The 18,279-nt window shown below is 38.9% G+C and overlaps 2 protein-coding genes across 44 annotated transcripts in view; one reads left to right on the forward strand and one right to left on the reverse strand.

Annotated features, from left to right (window-relative positions):
• Ptprd (protein tyrosine phosphatase receptor type D) overlaps positions 1–18,279 on the forward strand; it is a 2,293,154-nt gene that overhangs the window by 1,409,769 nt on the left and 865,106 nt on the right. The gene's annotated exons all lie outside the window — the stretch shown is intronic.
• Positions 8,943–9,288, reverse strand: LOC128096932 (dynein light chain 1, cytoplasmic-like). The gene has a single exon (XM_052717122.1). It carries the CDS (start codon positions 9,210–9,212, stop codon positions 8,943–8,945), a length of 270 nt encoding a protein of 89 aa, XP_052573082.1. The 5' UTR covers positions 9,213–9,288.

The raw sequence follows: 18,279 nt of genomic DNA on the forward strand, positions 1-18,279 counted from the left end.
CTGGAGTGTGGACATACATACCTAAATATGGTCCAGGGACCCTCCCATCTCCTCTAGCTTGCCCAGCCCTAGAACATTTGAATTTTTCCACCATGATAACATTATATGTTTTAGTGTATTTTCATGGGTTTTCACATTTGATTTTAGCAACCAGTGCTGTAGAAAGGCTATTGTGATGTTCTCTGAGATGCTCAGGAAAGAGGTTCTTAGTGAGTGACAGAGTGGCCTAGGCAGAGCCCTCACAGCTCCATAGCTCTCATTAAGTTAGTATATAACAACTCCATGGTAAACCCTGGGTTGAGCACCATCCATCAGGACTTTCACAGCCAATGGGTCAGAGTCCCAGAAAGGCAGGAATCCGACATGTCCAAAGGGCCTTCACCAGTACAACTGAACCAATTCCCCTAGGTTGCACTTTGTATTCCTTCATAGTCAAATCAGACGTGAAGCTGATTCTGCTTTGCAACTGCTGTTCTGAAGAAAGCAAGCAGGTGAACAAACAGCAGAGCAGTGCGTGTTTTATCAAGAGTGCAGACTCAGGTCCAACAAGCTGTTTCCCAGCTCTTAGTAATGCCACTTGGCCTATCTATTTGTACATCTCACAGACATGCTGAAAACATTGCCATTGGTGTGCATGGCACTAACCACAGAGGAAGTTCTATATGAGAAAAAAAAACCATCGATATTATTAGTTTACATTGTTCTTTTTACAGAGCATTAAAAAATGTAGATATGCTAGATTAAAATATTAGCATTTCCATCCCCTGTTCTCAGAGTTTTAAAAATAAATGTAGAAAAATGCATGGGAACATGTCACTAACAGTTTTGTCACTACTAAAATTTCTGAAAGACCTTATTTGCTGATTTGCTGTCTCTTAATTGAGTAGCACTAATAAGCTCAATAGCTCCCCTCCCCCATCCTTGCTTTGTGGCAGGAAGTTAAGGGACCTGCCCTTGATGCTTTAGCATTTAACAGTCAGGAGAGGCTGCTCCATCCAGCGTCTCCTGAGTCAGTGGACCAGAACAAATTCAGTCCCTTCAATCGTGTGGCATCAGGCAGCTCTGGAAACTGCAATTTGTTGTGAAATTTGTTTTTGGATTCGCGATTAGAAGCCAAGTGTTGGGCTCTTCTGAGCCCCTCCACTGGCCCACATCAAGGAACAGGCTGGCTGGAGTGCATCGTGCCATGGATCACTCAAGAAACCCGAACAGCTGTGATTTTGACAGCTGAAGTGGGCCTGATGTCCGTCAACTCTCCTGGACTTCCCTCACCCTTCTGAGGTGGCAGGGGCAGGCAATGATCCACCAGTTTGGTAGTGAGAGCTGTCTCGTGGCTGCCATTTTGCTGGGTTTCAGAGGGCAGGTGTCATGTGCTGGGGAACACGTGTTTGTCAATTGTTCTGACAGCTTTGCAAACCAAGAAACAGAAGACAAAGTCAGCGACCTAGGGAAGGGACTGGGCCTTCATCAAATAAAAGTACAAACAAAAGTACATCTGTTCACATAACAAGCTAAACAAAGGAAAGGAGACCCTGGGAACCTGTTGCCTGCCTCCTGGTGCTTTATTTTATGTATATTTTAATATAAAGGTTTACAGTGAATGGGAGAGCCATCAGCTCTTCTTCAGTGTGTCTGGCCTGGCACTTCCCTTTCATCATCTTGTCTGTGGAATCACTATTCAGAAACACTGGGGACACTCTATTTGATATGGAATGCGCTTTTAGCATGATATGTCTGTATATTTGAATACAAAGGCACTCAAATATATACCTTTGTGACACTATCCAAAAAGCCACCAAATCCCAAATCCTGTGGACCCTGACCAACTGTGGCTTCTCACAAAAAGGGAAAGGAGACAGGGCATTTGGTTTCTTCTGTATGATTTGAAAAGGTGTCTAATGTAATTAAAATGCAGTGCATTTAATGGAGCAGAGAATTATTTCACTTCCACAGAACTGCACAAATGGTATCAGAGACTGGGTTTTGTGTTAATTCTGTCCACATCTCTATATTAAAATGGGGAGGTATTCCTTGTTGCTTCCAACCCACCAGAATTCTCAAAGGACCCCCCCAAGACAGCTTATTTCTACTAGCTAAGGAGTCCAACTCCAAAGAAAGGCGGGGGAGGAGGGTTAATCATGTAACAAAATATCTAACCAAATATGAATCCACTCAATTAAATAGTTTCTTAAACCACCTTGATAGAACCTATGTTACAATTTTAACAGCATAGTTGGAAACTTCCTGTGTGGTACCTCATCATCTATTAATTAATACAAGATTAAATCTTTCATCACCATTTAACTCTTACCTAACCTAGAAGGATGGATCATAGCCATTTAAATGAGAGCCACAGAAGTCACAGATCATATAATTTTACCTCCAGTCACTCTAACTCCAAACCCTGTATTCTGTAAAAGAATTGTAAAAGGGAGACTCCCAAATGACAACTGTCAAATGTGCCATTTCCCAACTATTCTCAGTGGGATTATCTAGAGCCCAATACTTCACCTGCATCATTTCCTCAAATGGTCATGAGGTCATGCTCGTTAAATCCCACACAGCAGGCCTTAGCTGTGTGGTCAAAACACTTCCCTCTCAACATGCCAATTCCTTGCTCCTTGTTTTATTTTATTTATTTATTTATTTATTTATTTATTTATTTATTTATTTATTTATTTATTTATTTATTTATTTGATTTTTTTTCCCAACTTGCTATTGATTGACTATGTAGGCTATTTTTAAATGGAATAAGCAAGCAGTTAAACAAGTTAATTCACTTTGTTGCTCAATTGATTCAACCCAAGTACTTTTTTTGCAAGGAAATACGTCAATAATGTTAAAATCACAAATTGTAAATAGGCAGAATAAACCATGAGGTGACAGCAGTAAGAGTCTGTGGAGAGTGCTTGGAAGAGACGACAGCTAGCAGTAAGAGACAGTTCAAGCCCATGGGGAAATCACAGAGAGGCCTGGGATGGCTGGGACATATGACTTGTGTTAATGATGCTACTAGCAGTTTCCCACCTTGTTGTAACAATGCTATGACAGCTATTAGTTCACATTATTGCCTATTACATATGTACCAATAGGATATTTTTCATAACATGGCATTTACCAATGAGCTGTGGCAAATATTATTAAAACAGAAGCATGTCCTCCCCTCTTGATGGTGATTTTTTGTCCTTTTTAGTGCAAAGCAATCAAATCATTGTCTTCTTCCTGGGCTGAGGCTAACTTTGCTGTTGTTACTTTTATTTAAAAAAAAAATAACTGTATTGACTAGAACACTCGAGAAGAAGACATGTTTGCCTCTAAAATGTTGTGGCTCACTAAGCTTAGGTAGGAACTGAAAAGCAGACCTTTAAAACTAGATAGAACTGGCCCCAATGTCTGGGTAGTGACGATCATGAAATACCTATGCAACTGAGGGTGAGATGTTGAATCGGCTTGCAAGGAGAGCTCTCAGAGTTCTAGATGCAGAAGTTCATTTCTTCTGGGGCAGTTCTGTTTTTCACTGCTTTGAGCAAATGACTTACAGGAATCATCATCATCTCCAGAAACCAATTTTCTGTTTGGGTTGAGTTTGAGCAGGTAAAGTCCTTCATAGCAGAGAAGATATGGTGGAAGGTAACTCCACATTGGCTTGAGCAGCTTGGTCTCCTCATCTTATCACATCTTTATTGGTGAAATTATTAAGGCAACTCCACGTAGTTAAAAGGGAGGATTATTTTTTGGGGTAACTCACAAATGAAGGGATAGGTAACAGGGTCTGGGAAAGGTGTAGCATAGTCTGGAAGTGTTCTCTGGAGAACTCTGCTCTGTCTACCTCCAGTGTCCAGGGTCCAGGAACCAAGAGAGCTGGCACATCCGGATCTCAGGTCTTCAGGGTCCTCTCTCTGCCCTCCTTGTAGGCTTGACAATTACCGAAGCCTCGATGGGGGTTGGAACTTCCAGATCAAAGCTGGAATGACTACCCACTACACATCTTTGTAGAAAAGGAAGCAGTAAAGAGATGGGAATTGAGATCATGCAGAAAACCCTTGAGATCTGCCCCCAACTGACTGATAGATACTGCCTCTAAGTTTCCTTTACCTCTCAAATGATTCTCGAAGCTGGAAACCAAGTGTGCAAGCACAGGCACTGTTGGGGATGTTTTTCATTCAATCAACAATGTGTGCTTAGGATAATTGTCATGACCAACGGAGATAACTCATGCAACACAGCAAACAGCTTTTGATGAAATACTGTATAATTTTGGTTATTGTTCTTATACAAAATATGCCACATCAAGTTAAGAATAAAATTTTTAAGATTCTTTGGTACCTGGAATATATTTGTGGCTTGATTGAACTGTAACTTGATTTCTTAATATTGTTGATGAAAAATTTTCGACCCTAACAGTTTAAACAGTTTGGTAAATGTGGTGATGGAGGTAATTGGGAAATGATGTGTGTGTGTGTGTGTGTGTGTGTGTGTGTGTGTGTAAAGAAGAAGAAGAAGAAGAAGAAGAAGAAAAGAGATAAGTTATAAAAGAAATAATCCACCAGCCAATAAAAGTGATCCTTAGAAAATATGTAAAATACACTGAAGAGTATTATGGGTATTTTATATGTACTAACATATATATTCTGAGCAAGAAACAGAAAACATAAGGGCTTTATCATGTTCATTTTAAAGATGAGGAAGCGGAACATTTAAAAATGCTAAGTGGTATGATGAAGTCTCAGAAGTAATAAGTTGCATGTCGGATTTACCCTGATGTGGTTGACTATGTGGATGACATGTGAGTTCGCAAAAATGCCACTCCAAATTCACTGAAGCACAAACACTCCTGTGCTGTTTAACTTACATCATCCACAGCAACATAATCACACATGTGTGTGCTGTTTTATGTGCAGTGACAGACAGTTGTTCTGTTTTTAGTAACCCTGAAGCTATGCGTGTAATTTATCACTGAAAAAAATAAATGGAAGAGAAATAAAAAAGAAATCTCAAAAGAAAGAATAATTAAGAAGTAGGAAAATGAGTCTTAGAAAAATGAGAAAAGCTTATGTTCAATTAGTTAGCAAAAAAAAGTAATCATGGTGCATATTTCTTTATTTTACTTCTCTAAAGCAGAAAATAGTTATTTTCATACAATACATTCTGATCATAGTTTCCCTTCCCTTCTCCTGTCCCAAATTCTCCCTAGATTCCAATCCCTCCAATGCTACACCTTCTTTTTCCCTCTCTTAAACAAACAGACAAATAAAAAAAAGAATAAAACAAAACAAACAAGCTAGCAAACAAAAACAAGGAAACAAAGAAAGAACATGAGAAATTCATACATATGCAGACACACACACACACACACACACACACAAGCCTCACAAAAAACACAAAATCACAAACCACAATACACAAACAAAAGAGCAGTAAAAATCAACGCCCAAATAAAGCAATGTGAGACAAAAAAAAAGAAGAAAGAAAAGAAAAAGAAAACAAAATAACCTCCAAAAATACCTTTGAGTTTGTTTTCTGTTGCCCATCCACTGCTGGGCATGGCTTTATATCCTTTTCTTTTATATCACACACACACACACACACACACACACACACACACACACACACACACATCATCATCATCATCATCATCATCATCATCATCATCATCATTATCAACATCACTCTACCACCTCTGCTACTGCCTTCACTACATCATTTCAGCTGCCGGAGTCTAAAATTTTGTGTTTATTTGTTTGGGTTTTAATTTTTTTGGTTCTGTTTGTTAGAGAGAGAAAGAGGACTAGAACATGAAATTGGAGTGGGTAGGGAGGTAGGGAAGATATGGGAGGACTTCGGGTTGGGGAAAGAATATGACCATAATATATTGTCTGAAAACATTTTAAGCCGGGTGGTGGTGGCACAAGCCTTTAATCCCAGCACTTGGGAGGCAGAGCCAAGCAGATCTCTGTGAGTTCGAGGCCAGCCTGGTCTACAGGGTGAAATCCAGGACAGGCACTAAAACTACACAGAGAAACCCTGTCTTGAAAAACCAGATATATATATAATAACCAGAAATAAATAAAAGAACAAGATTCTCAAAAAAATAAATAAGTGAAGCACATTGGGGCATAAAACATCAAAGATGGCATGATTCTCACTTTTATCTGAGGTTCCAATTCACCTCAGCTTAGGATATTTAAACACATCCCTAATTCCTGAAAACCATATATGTACTATTAGTAGTCAGTGTTCCATGACTTAAAGGGATGAGGTTCTGACCCTCTTTTCCAGAACAACTTCTATTTTTAAATAGCCATTTGTCTGTTTTCTTGGAACTTCTTTTACTATGATGAAACACCATAACCCAAATCAACTTGAGGAGGAAAAGATGTATTCTAATTACACTTGTACATCACAGTCCCTCACAGAAAGAAGGAAAACAGGCACCAGGAGGCAGGAACTGATAGAAAAGTCACAGAGGAGTTCTGCTTACTCACTGTCCCTTCTGTTTTGCTCAGCCTACTTTCTTATACACCCAGAGACTGCCAGCCTAGGGATGGCATCTCCAACAGTGAATGGGGCCCTTCTACATTTGATATCTACCAAGAAAATGCACCACAGACTGTGTCCAGATCAGTCTGGTGGGGATGTTCTTTCAATTCAGTTGCTTCTTCCAAAATAACTCTAGCTTTTATCTAGTTGAAATAACACTAGCCATCCTATTTATTTATTTATTCATGTGGTTTGTTTTTTGTTTGTTTGGATTTGAGACAGGGTTTCTTCTATGTAGTCCTGGCTGTCCTGGAACACTCTTTGTAGACCAGACTGGCTGCGAGGTCAGAGATCCACCTGCCTTTACCTCCTGAGAGCTAGGATTAAAGGTGTGCAGCCCCACTGACCTGCTATTCATCCTTTTAATGTGGGTCTGCATGTATGTCTGTGAAGCACACACCACCCTAGTGGCTGCAAAGGGCAGAGGAGAGCATTGGACCCCTGGAACTGGAGTTAAATACAGTTACTAGCCACCATATGCATGCTGGGATTGGAAAATATGACCTCTGGAAGAGCAGCAAACGTTCTTAACCACTGATCCATCTCTCCAGCTTCTCCAGATGGCTTTTTCACAAATAATTTGTCTTTCTGAAACAAGAATCAGTCTTTCGTACTTTCTAGCATGATAACAAAAATCCCTTCCCCTGGGACTATTTGTGGGGTCTGTGTTTCCTAAACTTAGGAAGCAAATCTCCTGCCTGACCATCTTCCATGCACCACGGGATTTTACGATTGGGAGAAATTGTTGCAAACACCTAAAGCTCCTCTGTGTGTCATGCTGGGGACATGGCTCTGTCCATGTAATCCAGGAATCATCTGTCCTTTCTTAGAATCCACAGTGGTAGAGAAATTGAATTTACAAGCAGAGTAAACTTTCAGACATGATATGTTTCTAACTTTAGATATTGACAGTTTTAAAAAAAAGTTAACAGAACTGTGTACTGAATCCTCTCTAAAGTCTTTATGAGCTTTAACAAGAATCAACACATGAGCAGCCTTGTTCCACTGATGGCTTTTAGTATTTTGAAGACTATAGCTATCATACCACTTCCTACTTAAGTATCTCTGTAACAATCTCTACAATTAAAAAAGAAGTCACCACAGTATCATCAGCATACCTAAACTTAATAAAAACTCTCTAATGCAACCAAATGAACAGCAGGATCTCAGATTTCCAATTGTCACAAACATCTTAAAAACAAACAAACAAAAACCATTTGAGTATATGTGTGCAATTCATGCATGCCTGGTTCCTGCTGAGGTTAGAAGAGGGCTTCCAATTACCTGGAATTGGAATTACAGATGCTTGTGAGCCACAACATGCCTGTTGAAAACTAATCTGAGGTCTTCTGTAAAAGGAACAAGCATGCTTAACCACTGAGTCCTCACTCTAGCCCCCAAACACCTTTCTGAAAATTTAATTCTCTGAATTCAGATGAAGTCAAAGCCAAATGAATGATGTTCCTGTTTCCCACACTCTTGTACCTGAGACTTCTTTTCATTCTTTGTTATCGATTTGTTGGAGAACTGCAGATGCTTGTCCACAGTCTGGATTCTGTTGGCTGCTTTCTGGTTGTATCTATTAATATGCATCTCAGTTCTCTGTGTTTTCTGTGACTGGTTAGGGAATGGAAGCTAACTCACACTCCTATGCCTTTCCATTTTATGTAAAGTCCATCTTGAATGCATTGTTCTTTCACTGAAAGTTTTCCTTTTCTGTGAGTTTTTCTCCCTTTTGTTTGGGATGATTAGTCCTTAATTTCAAGACCCATTAACTAATCTGTCTACAAAATAATAATTTCACCATTTCATATTTATTTATTACCTATCAAACCTCAACATAGAGAAACTTTCCTTCAAGAGTATTTGGTCCATAAAAGAAAGCTAAGATGATAAATGCTGGTGTGCTCCTTTATTTTCCTATATTCAGAAATTGTATGGATTTTTAAATTTAATTTACTTTTAAAATTACCTGAAATATTTACTTATTCCTAAATAAAACCTGCAATTGTTAAGTACAGTGAAATGGTTATTTATCTTGGTTGAACTTTAAGGCTTTAAACCTAAAATTGAATTGTTTTCTTTTTTACATTATATCCTATATAAATATTTTCAAGTTTATCTTTTTTTTTTTTTAACACATCTCCAACAGATTTATAAAGGAATGGCCTAAGGGAGAAAAAAAAATGGGGTACAGAAGTATGGACTAGAAAATAAATACAAATGTAAGCTGTTTTACTAATTATTTTATAACCACAAACTCGTGCAGAGGATGATGCCCTGTACAAAACACAACAGATTCAAACGAGGTGTTCCCTTAGCAAGGCTGAAGAGTCAGTCTCTGGTATTTGGAATTTAGGATGCAGTCCTTGTGTTTGGATGGATCACTGGGTGAATGCTTTTAACCAGATTTGAACAGAAGAATGGCCACCTGACACAGGTAGAAGTAGATGAAGTGTTTGGTTTCATGTGTCACATAACTATCGAAGTTTCGCCCCACAATGCAGTGCCAGGTGGGGTTGTACTTCTTGTCAAACTCCTTCTTGATATGGGCCGCAATATCCTTCTCTGTGTTGTACTTCTCCAACGCCTGGGTTGCGCACTCCACCGAGTCCTGTTGCATCTCTTCCGACATGTCTGCATTTTTGATCACCGCCTTCCGGTCGCACATGGTTGCCGTGAAGCAGGGGCCAGCCGGCTGCTGCGAGCTCCTAGGGAAGGTGCTGGCGCCGCTCAGGCAGCTGAGGAGAGCCCTCTTTTTTTTTAAATAAGTATGTAACATATCATGGTACAACTCCCTTTCTTAAATGAATAATTGCATGTGATATATTTATCTCTTCCTATCTTTTTTTTTTTTTTTTTACTCAAAAATGGACCAGAAAGTTCCTCTCGTAGAACTCTCTAGAGACATTCCTTATTCCACATGACTTCCTGTCTTGTGGATATATCATAGTTTATTCTATCTCTGCTCTACTGCTGGGCAGGAGTTGTTTTACTCTTTTTCTAAAACAAATATCCTTCCATGACCAGCATTGTGGGCATGTTAGAATTTTGTTTATGAGTGGTTTGTTTTGTTGGTTGGTTTGGGATGTTTGTTTGTTTCACATGGTATGTTTTGAGACAGTTTTCTGGGATTGAGACTACCAGCTTCCAAAGTGAAAGTGCTTGCAGAGTTGTAACATTACCTATTTTGATCACAACCAACAGTTCTTTTGTAAAAGATTACTCGTGTGGGGGTGTACATTCAGTTGTGTGTGTGTGTGTGTGTGTGTGTTTGTGTGTGTGTATGTGTGTGTGTCACAGCACACTTGTGTAGGTCTGATGACAATTTGTGTGAGATGGTTCTTTCCTACTTTGCTGACATGGGGTCTCTTACTTCTCCTGAAAGTTTCTGACTGATTCTCCTGTCTCTGTCTCCCATTTTACCATATCATTGATGGGATTACAAGTGAACACCACTGCATCTTGCTTTTATAATGTGTTAACCAGGATCAAACTCAGGTTGTCAGGCATGCACACCAAGCACATTTATGCTTTTGCCTACTATACCATCTCAGCAACTACAACCAACAGTTTACATTTTTATGGAGATTAAGTGTCTGCACAAGACTGTCGTTGCAAAACACCACCCAGACTGAAAATTTTTGTCAGTCTTATAGCTTGAGTTTCTATTTTTCTTACTATGTTATTTTTTTTAAGTGTAAAAAGGGTGATTTGCAATATTTTGTTCTGCAAACTGCTCATTTCTGTATCTCATGTTTCCATATGGAGGTGACATTTTTCTTATTTTTAGAAATTTGTTGTACTTTTTACAGAAACACAGTCTATTTATGAGTACATCACAACTTCCTATCACTGGCCCTGAGCTCTGCATGTAACTGAAGACTCAAATTCCCAACTCTTCACTCTATATCCCCATGCACTTGTTTAAGTATTGAAATTTCAACAAGTTACAAATGGAGCTACCTACCCGCCAATTTCTTCCACTGCAATAAAAAGTATCCCCAGCACTTAAGATCTGTCTTCACTCAAAAAGCTTGTTACACACTTACTGTGTCAGCAGCTGCTATTGTTCCACCTTCAAACGGTACTCGAAAGCTTCCTTCTGCTCTAGTCTATTTCTCAACTCTGACCCTAATTTTCATCCTAGCTTCCTATTGGAAACACTCCTGTACTCTCTGGAGTCTCCCCTTGCTGTAGACTTAGCATCATTCAATGTGGGCCTTAAAAATATGTTAGACACTTAAACTGTTATAAAATCTAACATCCTATCAGTAGACACTGAGCTGTGTGTCATGTCTTACAGCCATCAACTGCCATTTCTCTGACAACACCTTCCACTGAATGCCCTGGTACTCATTCATTTCTGATAACACTGGTTATCTTATTAGTTTTTTGAGCAAACTCATCATACTCTAACCTCAAATCTTTGACATTTGAACTGTTCTTCCTCCAATACTTTAATGGTCATTTACTCATCTTTGCCAACAGTTTATAATGTGTCTAACTAGATCTCCAAGGCCTTCTCCAAATAAAGCCCCAGACAAAGTCACTCTTCACTGCCTGACTTCCAACTCCCATCTGCCCTCTTTCTTCTAATTCTTATAGGGCAATGGCATAATGGCTTGTTTGGTATGTGGTTCATTCACCAGGGGGAAGCCATAGGGATATGTACTTTGTGTAGTTCACTGATTTATGCAATCTTCTAGAGCCTTCCTGTCACAGAGTAGGCACTTTATTGATAGCAAGTGAATGAGTAAAGAATTTATGAATACCTAGTATACTTACTATGCTTTATGGGTTTCACAACTACAGCAAACAGAAATATATGTAAGTCAGTATAGTGATAAAAACCAATGGCGACAAAAACATAAAAAAATGCATTTAGTGTAAGGAAAACTTTGGTACATTTAGTGTAAGGAAAACTTTGGTATATATAACTTGAATAATACTTCCTCTCCAAAATAAAATAAAATAAAGAAGAAATAAAATGAAGAATCTTTTAATGATGGCTTACTTTTCAAGTTTATATAGAGCAGTATTTTATGAAGAATATAATTTTTGGAGCAGTCTCATTATTTATGTAGTTTATTTTGAATGATGAAGAAGATGATGATGATTTCAGAGCAATTGCACTTAAATCCAGATGAAAGCATTGCCTTGTGCTAGAATTAGTAACATGAAATTGTGATCCACCTAATTAATAATTTGAAATTGAAGTCAGTATGTATTCAGTGTATTTCAGTGAAGTATCTGGCTTATCATATTTATAGTACTACATGATTACATGGAGGGCATTGGTTTGTGTTGTCTGAATTAAATGTGTTTACTCAGTATTCCTGCATGATTACAAAACTTGACTGGAATTCATTTGGAAGCAACAAGGATTCTTTCTACCTGCTGTTTCTTAGTTGAGAAAATTCAAATTTACCTCAATAAGACATTCTTTTTTCTTTAATAAGTGATTTATAATTTCACTCACTCTAATTTACTGTAAGCAAAGCATCAGATTAGTAATGTGCTTAATATGAGTTATTAAGTTTCCATTAGACTGAATTACCACCCCTAGAGACCTGCAAATCTACTCTGGATTAATTTGCATCTCCAGTGCCTACCTACACAGAACCTTTTCTAAAGTGCCGCAGATACATGAGCTCATATATATGAGCACACTTCACCAAAACCAGGAAATCATCTTAAAAGAGCTTAAATTCTAAGGGTTGTATGTTATTTGTAACAATTATAGTTTAAAACATAATTTCCAGATAGCCTGTGTCAAAATCCATTTTCAATAAACTATACTAGAGCAGAAACCATATTAATTTTCTAATTGTACATAACAAGATCATCAATTTAATACAAGCACATAATTAATTGGTTTAATATTAAAAAGCATATAGGATGCAAGTTTTTCTGAAAGTTTTATAAACATCAAAGCAGAAATATCTATAGGGTTTACCTCCTCTAGCTTGAAGCAAGTCAGCTAATAATACTGCCTAGGAAACTTGACACTGTAGTAATGCATAGAGGCTGGGGATGTTTTATAACTGTAACAATGAAGTTTTGTCCAAACACAATGACACAATGATCATCTGGCAGCAGAACCCAGGTCCTTGCCTATGCAAAGTAAACATTCTGCCATTGAGCCATATCACTAGTTGATTTTATCTTCTAATACTAGATTAACATCATTTATTGACTTATGAACTTTATTTTGGGTGGTAATTGGAAAAATTCTAGAGAGTGGGTGTAGTCTCAATAGCTATTTTAAGAGGTGAATTTGCGCTGAGAATATGGTTACTGAAAGCACTGGGCTATTAACTAATGAAGCAAGTCTGTGCATATTTTCTAACCACATATCTGTAAAGCAGATTTATCAACTCAATTTCTCAAGGCTAATGAGGGTATCAGGCTGGATTAGGAGTCAGAAGTCCCTATTCCTCAACACACATGATTAACTCACATCTGTTCCCTAGTGCACAGCATTAATTTTAGAAGTAATGCTGCAGTATTAGTCTGAGTTGACCCAGAAAGGCACTGGATCACTCAAGGCAAAATTCTGTGTCCCCAATTCAATCAGATCCCTAAATCTGAAACATATCATCCACATCTTCATCCAAACTATAAAAAATAAGTATATAGAGAGTCAGAAAACCAGGTCATGTGACTATATTCCCTTGTCATCCCTCTTATTCTGTATTTCCAAATTATTTTTTATTAAATCATGCTTAGGAAAGAATCACTTTCCTAGGTAAACTTTTAGTATTTCCAAAGACCTTCCTCATTTTAAATTATGAATTGTTTGAACCCAGTAGAAAATTCAAAAAGAAATAAATAAGGACATGAAAATTATCTGTAATCCAGTTTAGGTTTGTTTAAGGGGGAGCATGACTGCCTGAAATGAAGATAATGAATAAGGAAAAATCTTCAGATTCTGAAAAGTAGTAGTGAGTCCTCTGCAGCACTCAACAAAGATGCAATCAGAGCCAAAACTGCAGGAGCAGAATAGGACTGAAAAACAAACCAACAAACAAAGTGTCAAGTAATACTTAAGAGATGAAATCCAGGCTTTCTACTGTGAATGAACTGATAGCTGGTAATAAGAGCAATGAACATGAGACTTCTGGATATGTGTCATAAAGCACATTGGAAAGAGTTGAGGTCCTGGCACATCAGGTTGTGGACCAGCATCAAATCTACATCCTAGCATATGCCACCCACGTGACCTTGAATGTGTGACCTGGCTTCTCTGAATGTCAGTTCAAAGAGAAGTTTTTTGTCTGATTATTTCAGAATTGTTTGGAAGTATAAATTTGATAACTAAAGTTCCCAGACTGCACATATAATGTGCTCAGCAGCCAGTATGATTTCTGTTGCTAAAGTGAGATAGAAAAAAAAAAAATAACAAGGAGATGAAGACTGGGGATGTGAGGCTCAATGGTGATATTGGTGTTAGTATCCGGTTGTTGTGTGACTTTTCCTGGAAAGAGATGGATAAATACCTAATCCCTAACAACAGACTGAAGAAACCAGTACACCAGTCTAGCTTAGCGTACCATGCTAACTAAGGAAGATAGTTAACTCAAAGGCAGCTGCATCCCAACAAAGAAAATTGCTGCTGCTTTTATGGGGAGAGTCCTTTTAACCTTCTAAGTTTTAAGAACTTCCAAGTACTTGTAGTTTTTATTTCTGAAGACTTGTAAGATTCATTTATTTCCTCCCTTCAGGAGGGAATGTTTTGATTTGGAGAAGATAGCTGTACAACGATGAAGTGTGAAAAAAATCATACAGAAACTGAGAAAACACACCTAAAAAGAAACAAACTCGTTGAAGGACAATGAGTTAGGAATGAACCCTTGTTGTCTGAAAACTAGTTAAGCCTCAACTCAGCCCCATCCATGCCTCTGTGCTCTGTCCTTCAGCTCAACCCCATCCAGGCCTCTGTGCTCTGTCCTTCAGCTCAGCCCCATCCAGGCCTCTGTGCTCTGTCATTCAGCTCAGTCCCATCCATGCCTCTGTGCTCTGTCATTCAGCTCAGCCCAATCCAGGCCTCTGTGCTCTGTCCTTCAGCTCAGCCCAATCCAGACCTCTGTGCTCTGTCCTTCAGCTCAGCCTCATCCATGCCTCTGTGCTCTGTCCTTCAGCTCAGTCCCATCCGGGCCTCTGTGCTCTGTCCTTCAGCTCAGCCCCATCCATGCCTCTGTGCTCTGTCCTTCAGCTCAGCCTCATCCATGCCTCTGTGCTCTGTCCTTCAGCTCAGCCCAATCCAGACCTCTGTGCTCTGTCCTTCACCTCAGCCCCATCCAGGCCTCTGTGCTCTGTCCTTAAGCTCAGCCCCATCCATTTCGCTTTACTCTGTGCTAGTCAAGCTCTGTCTTCTTCTGTGATTTGCCCAGGGCTTCTATTTTAAGGGTAGTACCACTGCCAGTTCACAGCTGAGGACAGGCGCTTCAAGGCAGTCCCTGATGGGGTTTCACTCTGCCCAACCAGTTGTGAAGATCCTGTTGAAGCAGGAGACCTGGAGAGTTAATGAGATACACAGTGAGTGTCTAAGAATTTCACCCAGAAGTCTTCAACCAATCTGCAGGAAGTTTTATAAATCAGTAACAGATGTGACTGTATCACACTGTGTTGTGATAGAGTACAAGCATCGTAGAATGAAGCTTTGCCACAACTCTCACTACTAAGTTGAAAAAATGTTCTAGGATTTCCAAACATGGGTCTCTCCCCTATATCTTTGCCGCCTTTTCATGCTACTTGGGTCTCCCTTCCATGAGACCTTTCTGATCACACAGCTGAAAGGGAACATCCCTGTAAGAGAAGCTGAAACTGTGGGTGTCCCTTCTAGAGCATTCAACGTGCTGTTTCTTTTATCCATGGGGATTTCAGAGTCTAAAAACCCTCTAAGTTTTCATGCTCCACAATTCCAGTTTTAAGTTGTTATAGTTAATGCAGAATAAACATTTGGTGAGTCTCATTAAAAAGATTTAATGACTCTGATATGGTTATCACTTCAAAATTAGTACCCTTTTATAAATGATCATTTTATAGCAAATTAATAAGAATCATTTGGAATAGTGTTTTATAATGAGCACATCATTTTTACCATTAAATGTGCCACTAACCTTATAAGGCACTTGTTAATTTTTTGAGACAGTGTCTTATTCTATATCTATAGCCCTGGCTATTCTCAACTTGTGGTCATTATTCTACTTTGGCCTCCCAATTGCTAGGATTACAGGTATGAGTCATCATATCTGGCCATTTAATTCTTTGTAATCCCCTAAATATTTTTTTTAAAAAAGCATTTTAGAGAATTCTGAAACATGTGTATGAATATAATCTTATAGTAATAACCAATGCCTTTTAAAAAAATATCACAGTGTCAGCTAAGCACCAGGCTGAGCTCTGGGAGTCCAGTTGAAGAGAGGGAGGAGGGATTATATGAGCAAGGGGGGTCAAGCAAGGGGGAGTCAAGATCATAATGAAGAAATCTACAGAGACAACTGAACCAAGCTCGTGGGAACTCACAAACTCTAGACCAACGGCTGTGGAGCATACATGGGACCTAAGTAGGTCCTCTGCATGTGGGAGACAGTTGTATCGCTTGGTCTGTTTGAGGGTCCCCTGGCAGTGGGATAAGGATCTATCCCTGGCACATGAACTGGCTTTTTGGAGCCCATTTCTCATGTTATGATGCCTTGATGAAGGTGGGAGTGGCTTGGTCCTGTCTCAAGGGAATGTTCTAGGCTTTGTTGACTCCCCATGAGAGGCCTTACCCTTTTAGAAGAGTGGATGGGGGCATGGTGGGTGAAGGTAGTGGTGGGGGGCATGGGGGTGGGAAGGGAGGAGGGATGGAAGGGGGAACTATCGTTGGTATGTAAAATGAAAAAAAATTGAAGTAAATAAAAAAAGAAAAAACAATTGAAATTCAATAAGAAATTTCTAATAGAATTCATGATTAAGAGGCACTGAAAATTAATCTTTGTTTTATTGGAGGTTTAAAGTAAAAAAATCATTGTGTGGACATAAATATTTTTCTTGAAAGTAAAAAAAAAAACCACAGTGTCCACAACACTATATTCTACTCATTGTTGAATATTTTATCTTATTGAAGACATACTAGCTAGCACTGCATTGACTTGTGATCAACAGGCATAATGATGTTAAAATTGGCTGTACTCACATATGTCAAACGTGTCATCTAAATAATATTCTCCAACTTGAGCAAAAGAGGAAAGCCCTCCCACTAAAGTGTAAACACAAGAGCAAGTCTGTAATTTCTATCTTCCCGTTTCCTTTCCCTTAAGTCGCTGCTGCTGCTCAACTCTGTCTATTTTCAACATTTTCTGTCTTTTCCCCCCGCAGCTCTTGATATGTATGGCAGAAACTGATGAGGATATATGGGTTTTTTTTACAAAAAGAATGTAAAGAATGGTTTTCTGAAGATGTCACTGTTTGTAGCCAAATAAGCCACTTTCTGTGCTAAGAATTCACTGTGTTTATTCAGAAGCGTCTCTGTTCTTTTCTATTTGACTTGGTGATAGTCCCATTAGACTCGCCTTTCACTGGGACTGAGTTTAGAGATAGTTCAGGCATTCCCAGCACACACTACTCTTCATGTGAGAAGAGACTAGGCTTTTTCAAAACAGCTTCTTTTGAATTAAGAAAGGATTTCCACAATAGAGAAGAAAACTACATGGGAGCATAAAAATCAGTTCTTGATACTTGTTTTGTGTAAGCTTTAATAACATCTTCATTTTGAGGGTTTTACAGTTTTAGTTAGAAGTGTGAAGGAACTACCTCATAATCTAGCCAGCAATTCATTCACTGTAAAAGCTGTGCTGATTTTCCTGGGAATTCACTGATACCTTTTAAGTAATCCATTTTTAGCATATCCCAACCAGCCAGGTAACTTACCAGAAAGATTTGGAACTATCTTACTGGGTACAATAGTATAAGAACTCATGGCATTTAGCAACCACACAATCTTAAACGATATTCCTGATGCTTTAGGCAGATTCCTTAACTGCATGGGCCTTGTTTTCCTTAACTATAAGGTGAAAGTTTGTAGCATTGAATTAGATTAAATATACTAAATATCAATTCAGTGTTCTACAAACAAATCAACCCAACAAATAAAGCTTCTTTCCCCAATCCCACCCTCCATCCACTCCTCAGAGAAGGTAAAGACTCCTTTTAGGGGGTCAACAAAGTCTGGCAAACTAAGTTGAGGCAGGACCAAGCCCTTCCCTCCTGTGTCAAGGCTGAACAAGCTATCCCACCCTAGGGAATCTGATCCAAAAAGCCATTTCACGCACCGAGGATAAGTCCTGGTCCGGTCCCACTGCCTGGGGTTCCCCAAACAAACCTAGTAGCTAAAGATTTTTACTATATTTAAATGGATGTGGATGTTTTTATGTTTAATTTTGATCTGGCCTTGCTTTCATTCCTTCAATCAATGTTTTGTAGCAGGGAAACATAGTGTTGACTTTACAAAAGAGTCTGCATTATAGACTTGGAATCTTGAAGACAGGCAGCCAGCTGTATGCCATACATGTCTAAGATGGCAACTGCTAGTTGTATGTTATCATTGTCTTTGTTGGCAATTGTCGAGTGTGTACTATGAGTGTCCAGGATGGCAATTGCCTTGTTAAATTCACTTTCAGTATTGAATGAATATGACTTCATACTTGGAAGCAGAATAGGGTTCTTCCATGTCTTCTAAGCTCAGTCTC

This window comes from Peromyscus californicus, unplaced genomic scaffold (genome assembly GCF_007827085.1).
Source record: "Peromyscus californicus insignis strain IS unplaced genomic scaffold, ASM782708v3 Scaffold_5__1_contigs__length_169319896, whole genome shotgun sequence".
NCBI classification, from domain to species: domain Eukaryota; kingdom Metazoa; phylum Chordata; class Mammalia; order Rodentia; family Cricetidae; genus Peromyscus; species Peromyscus californicus.

Coding starts and splice junctions, on each gene's coding strand:
- LOC128096932 (XM_052717122.1), bottom strand. CDS start 9,212: ATGTGCGACCGGAAGGCGGTGATCAAAAATGCAGACATGTCGGAAGAG.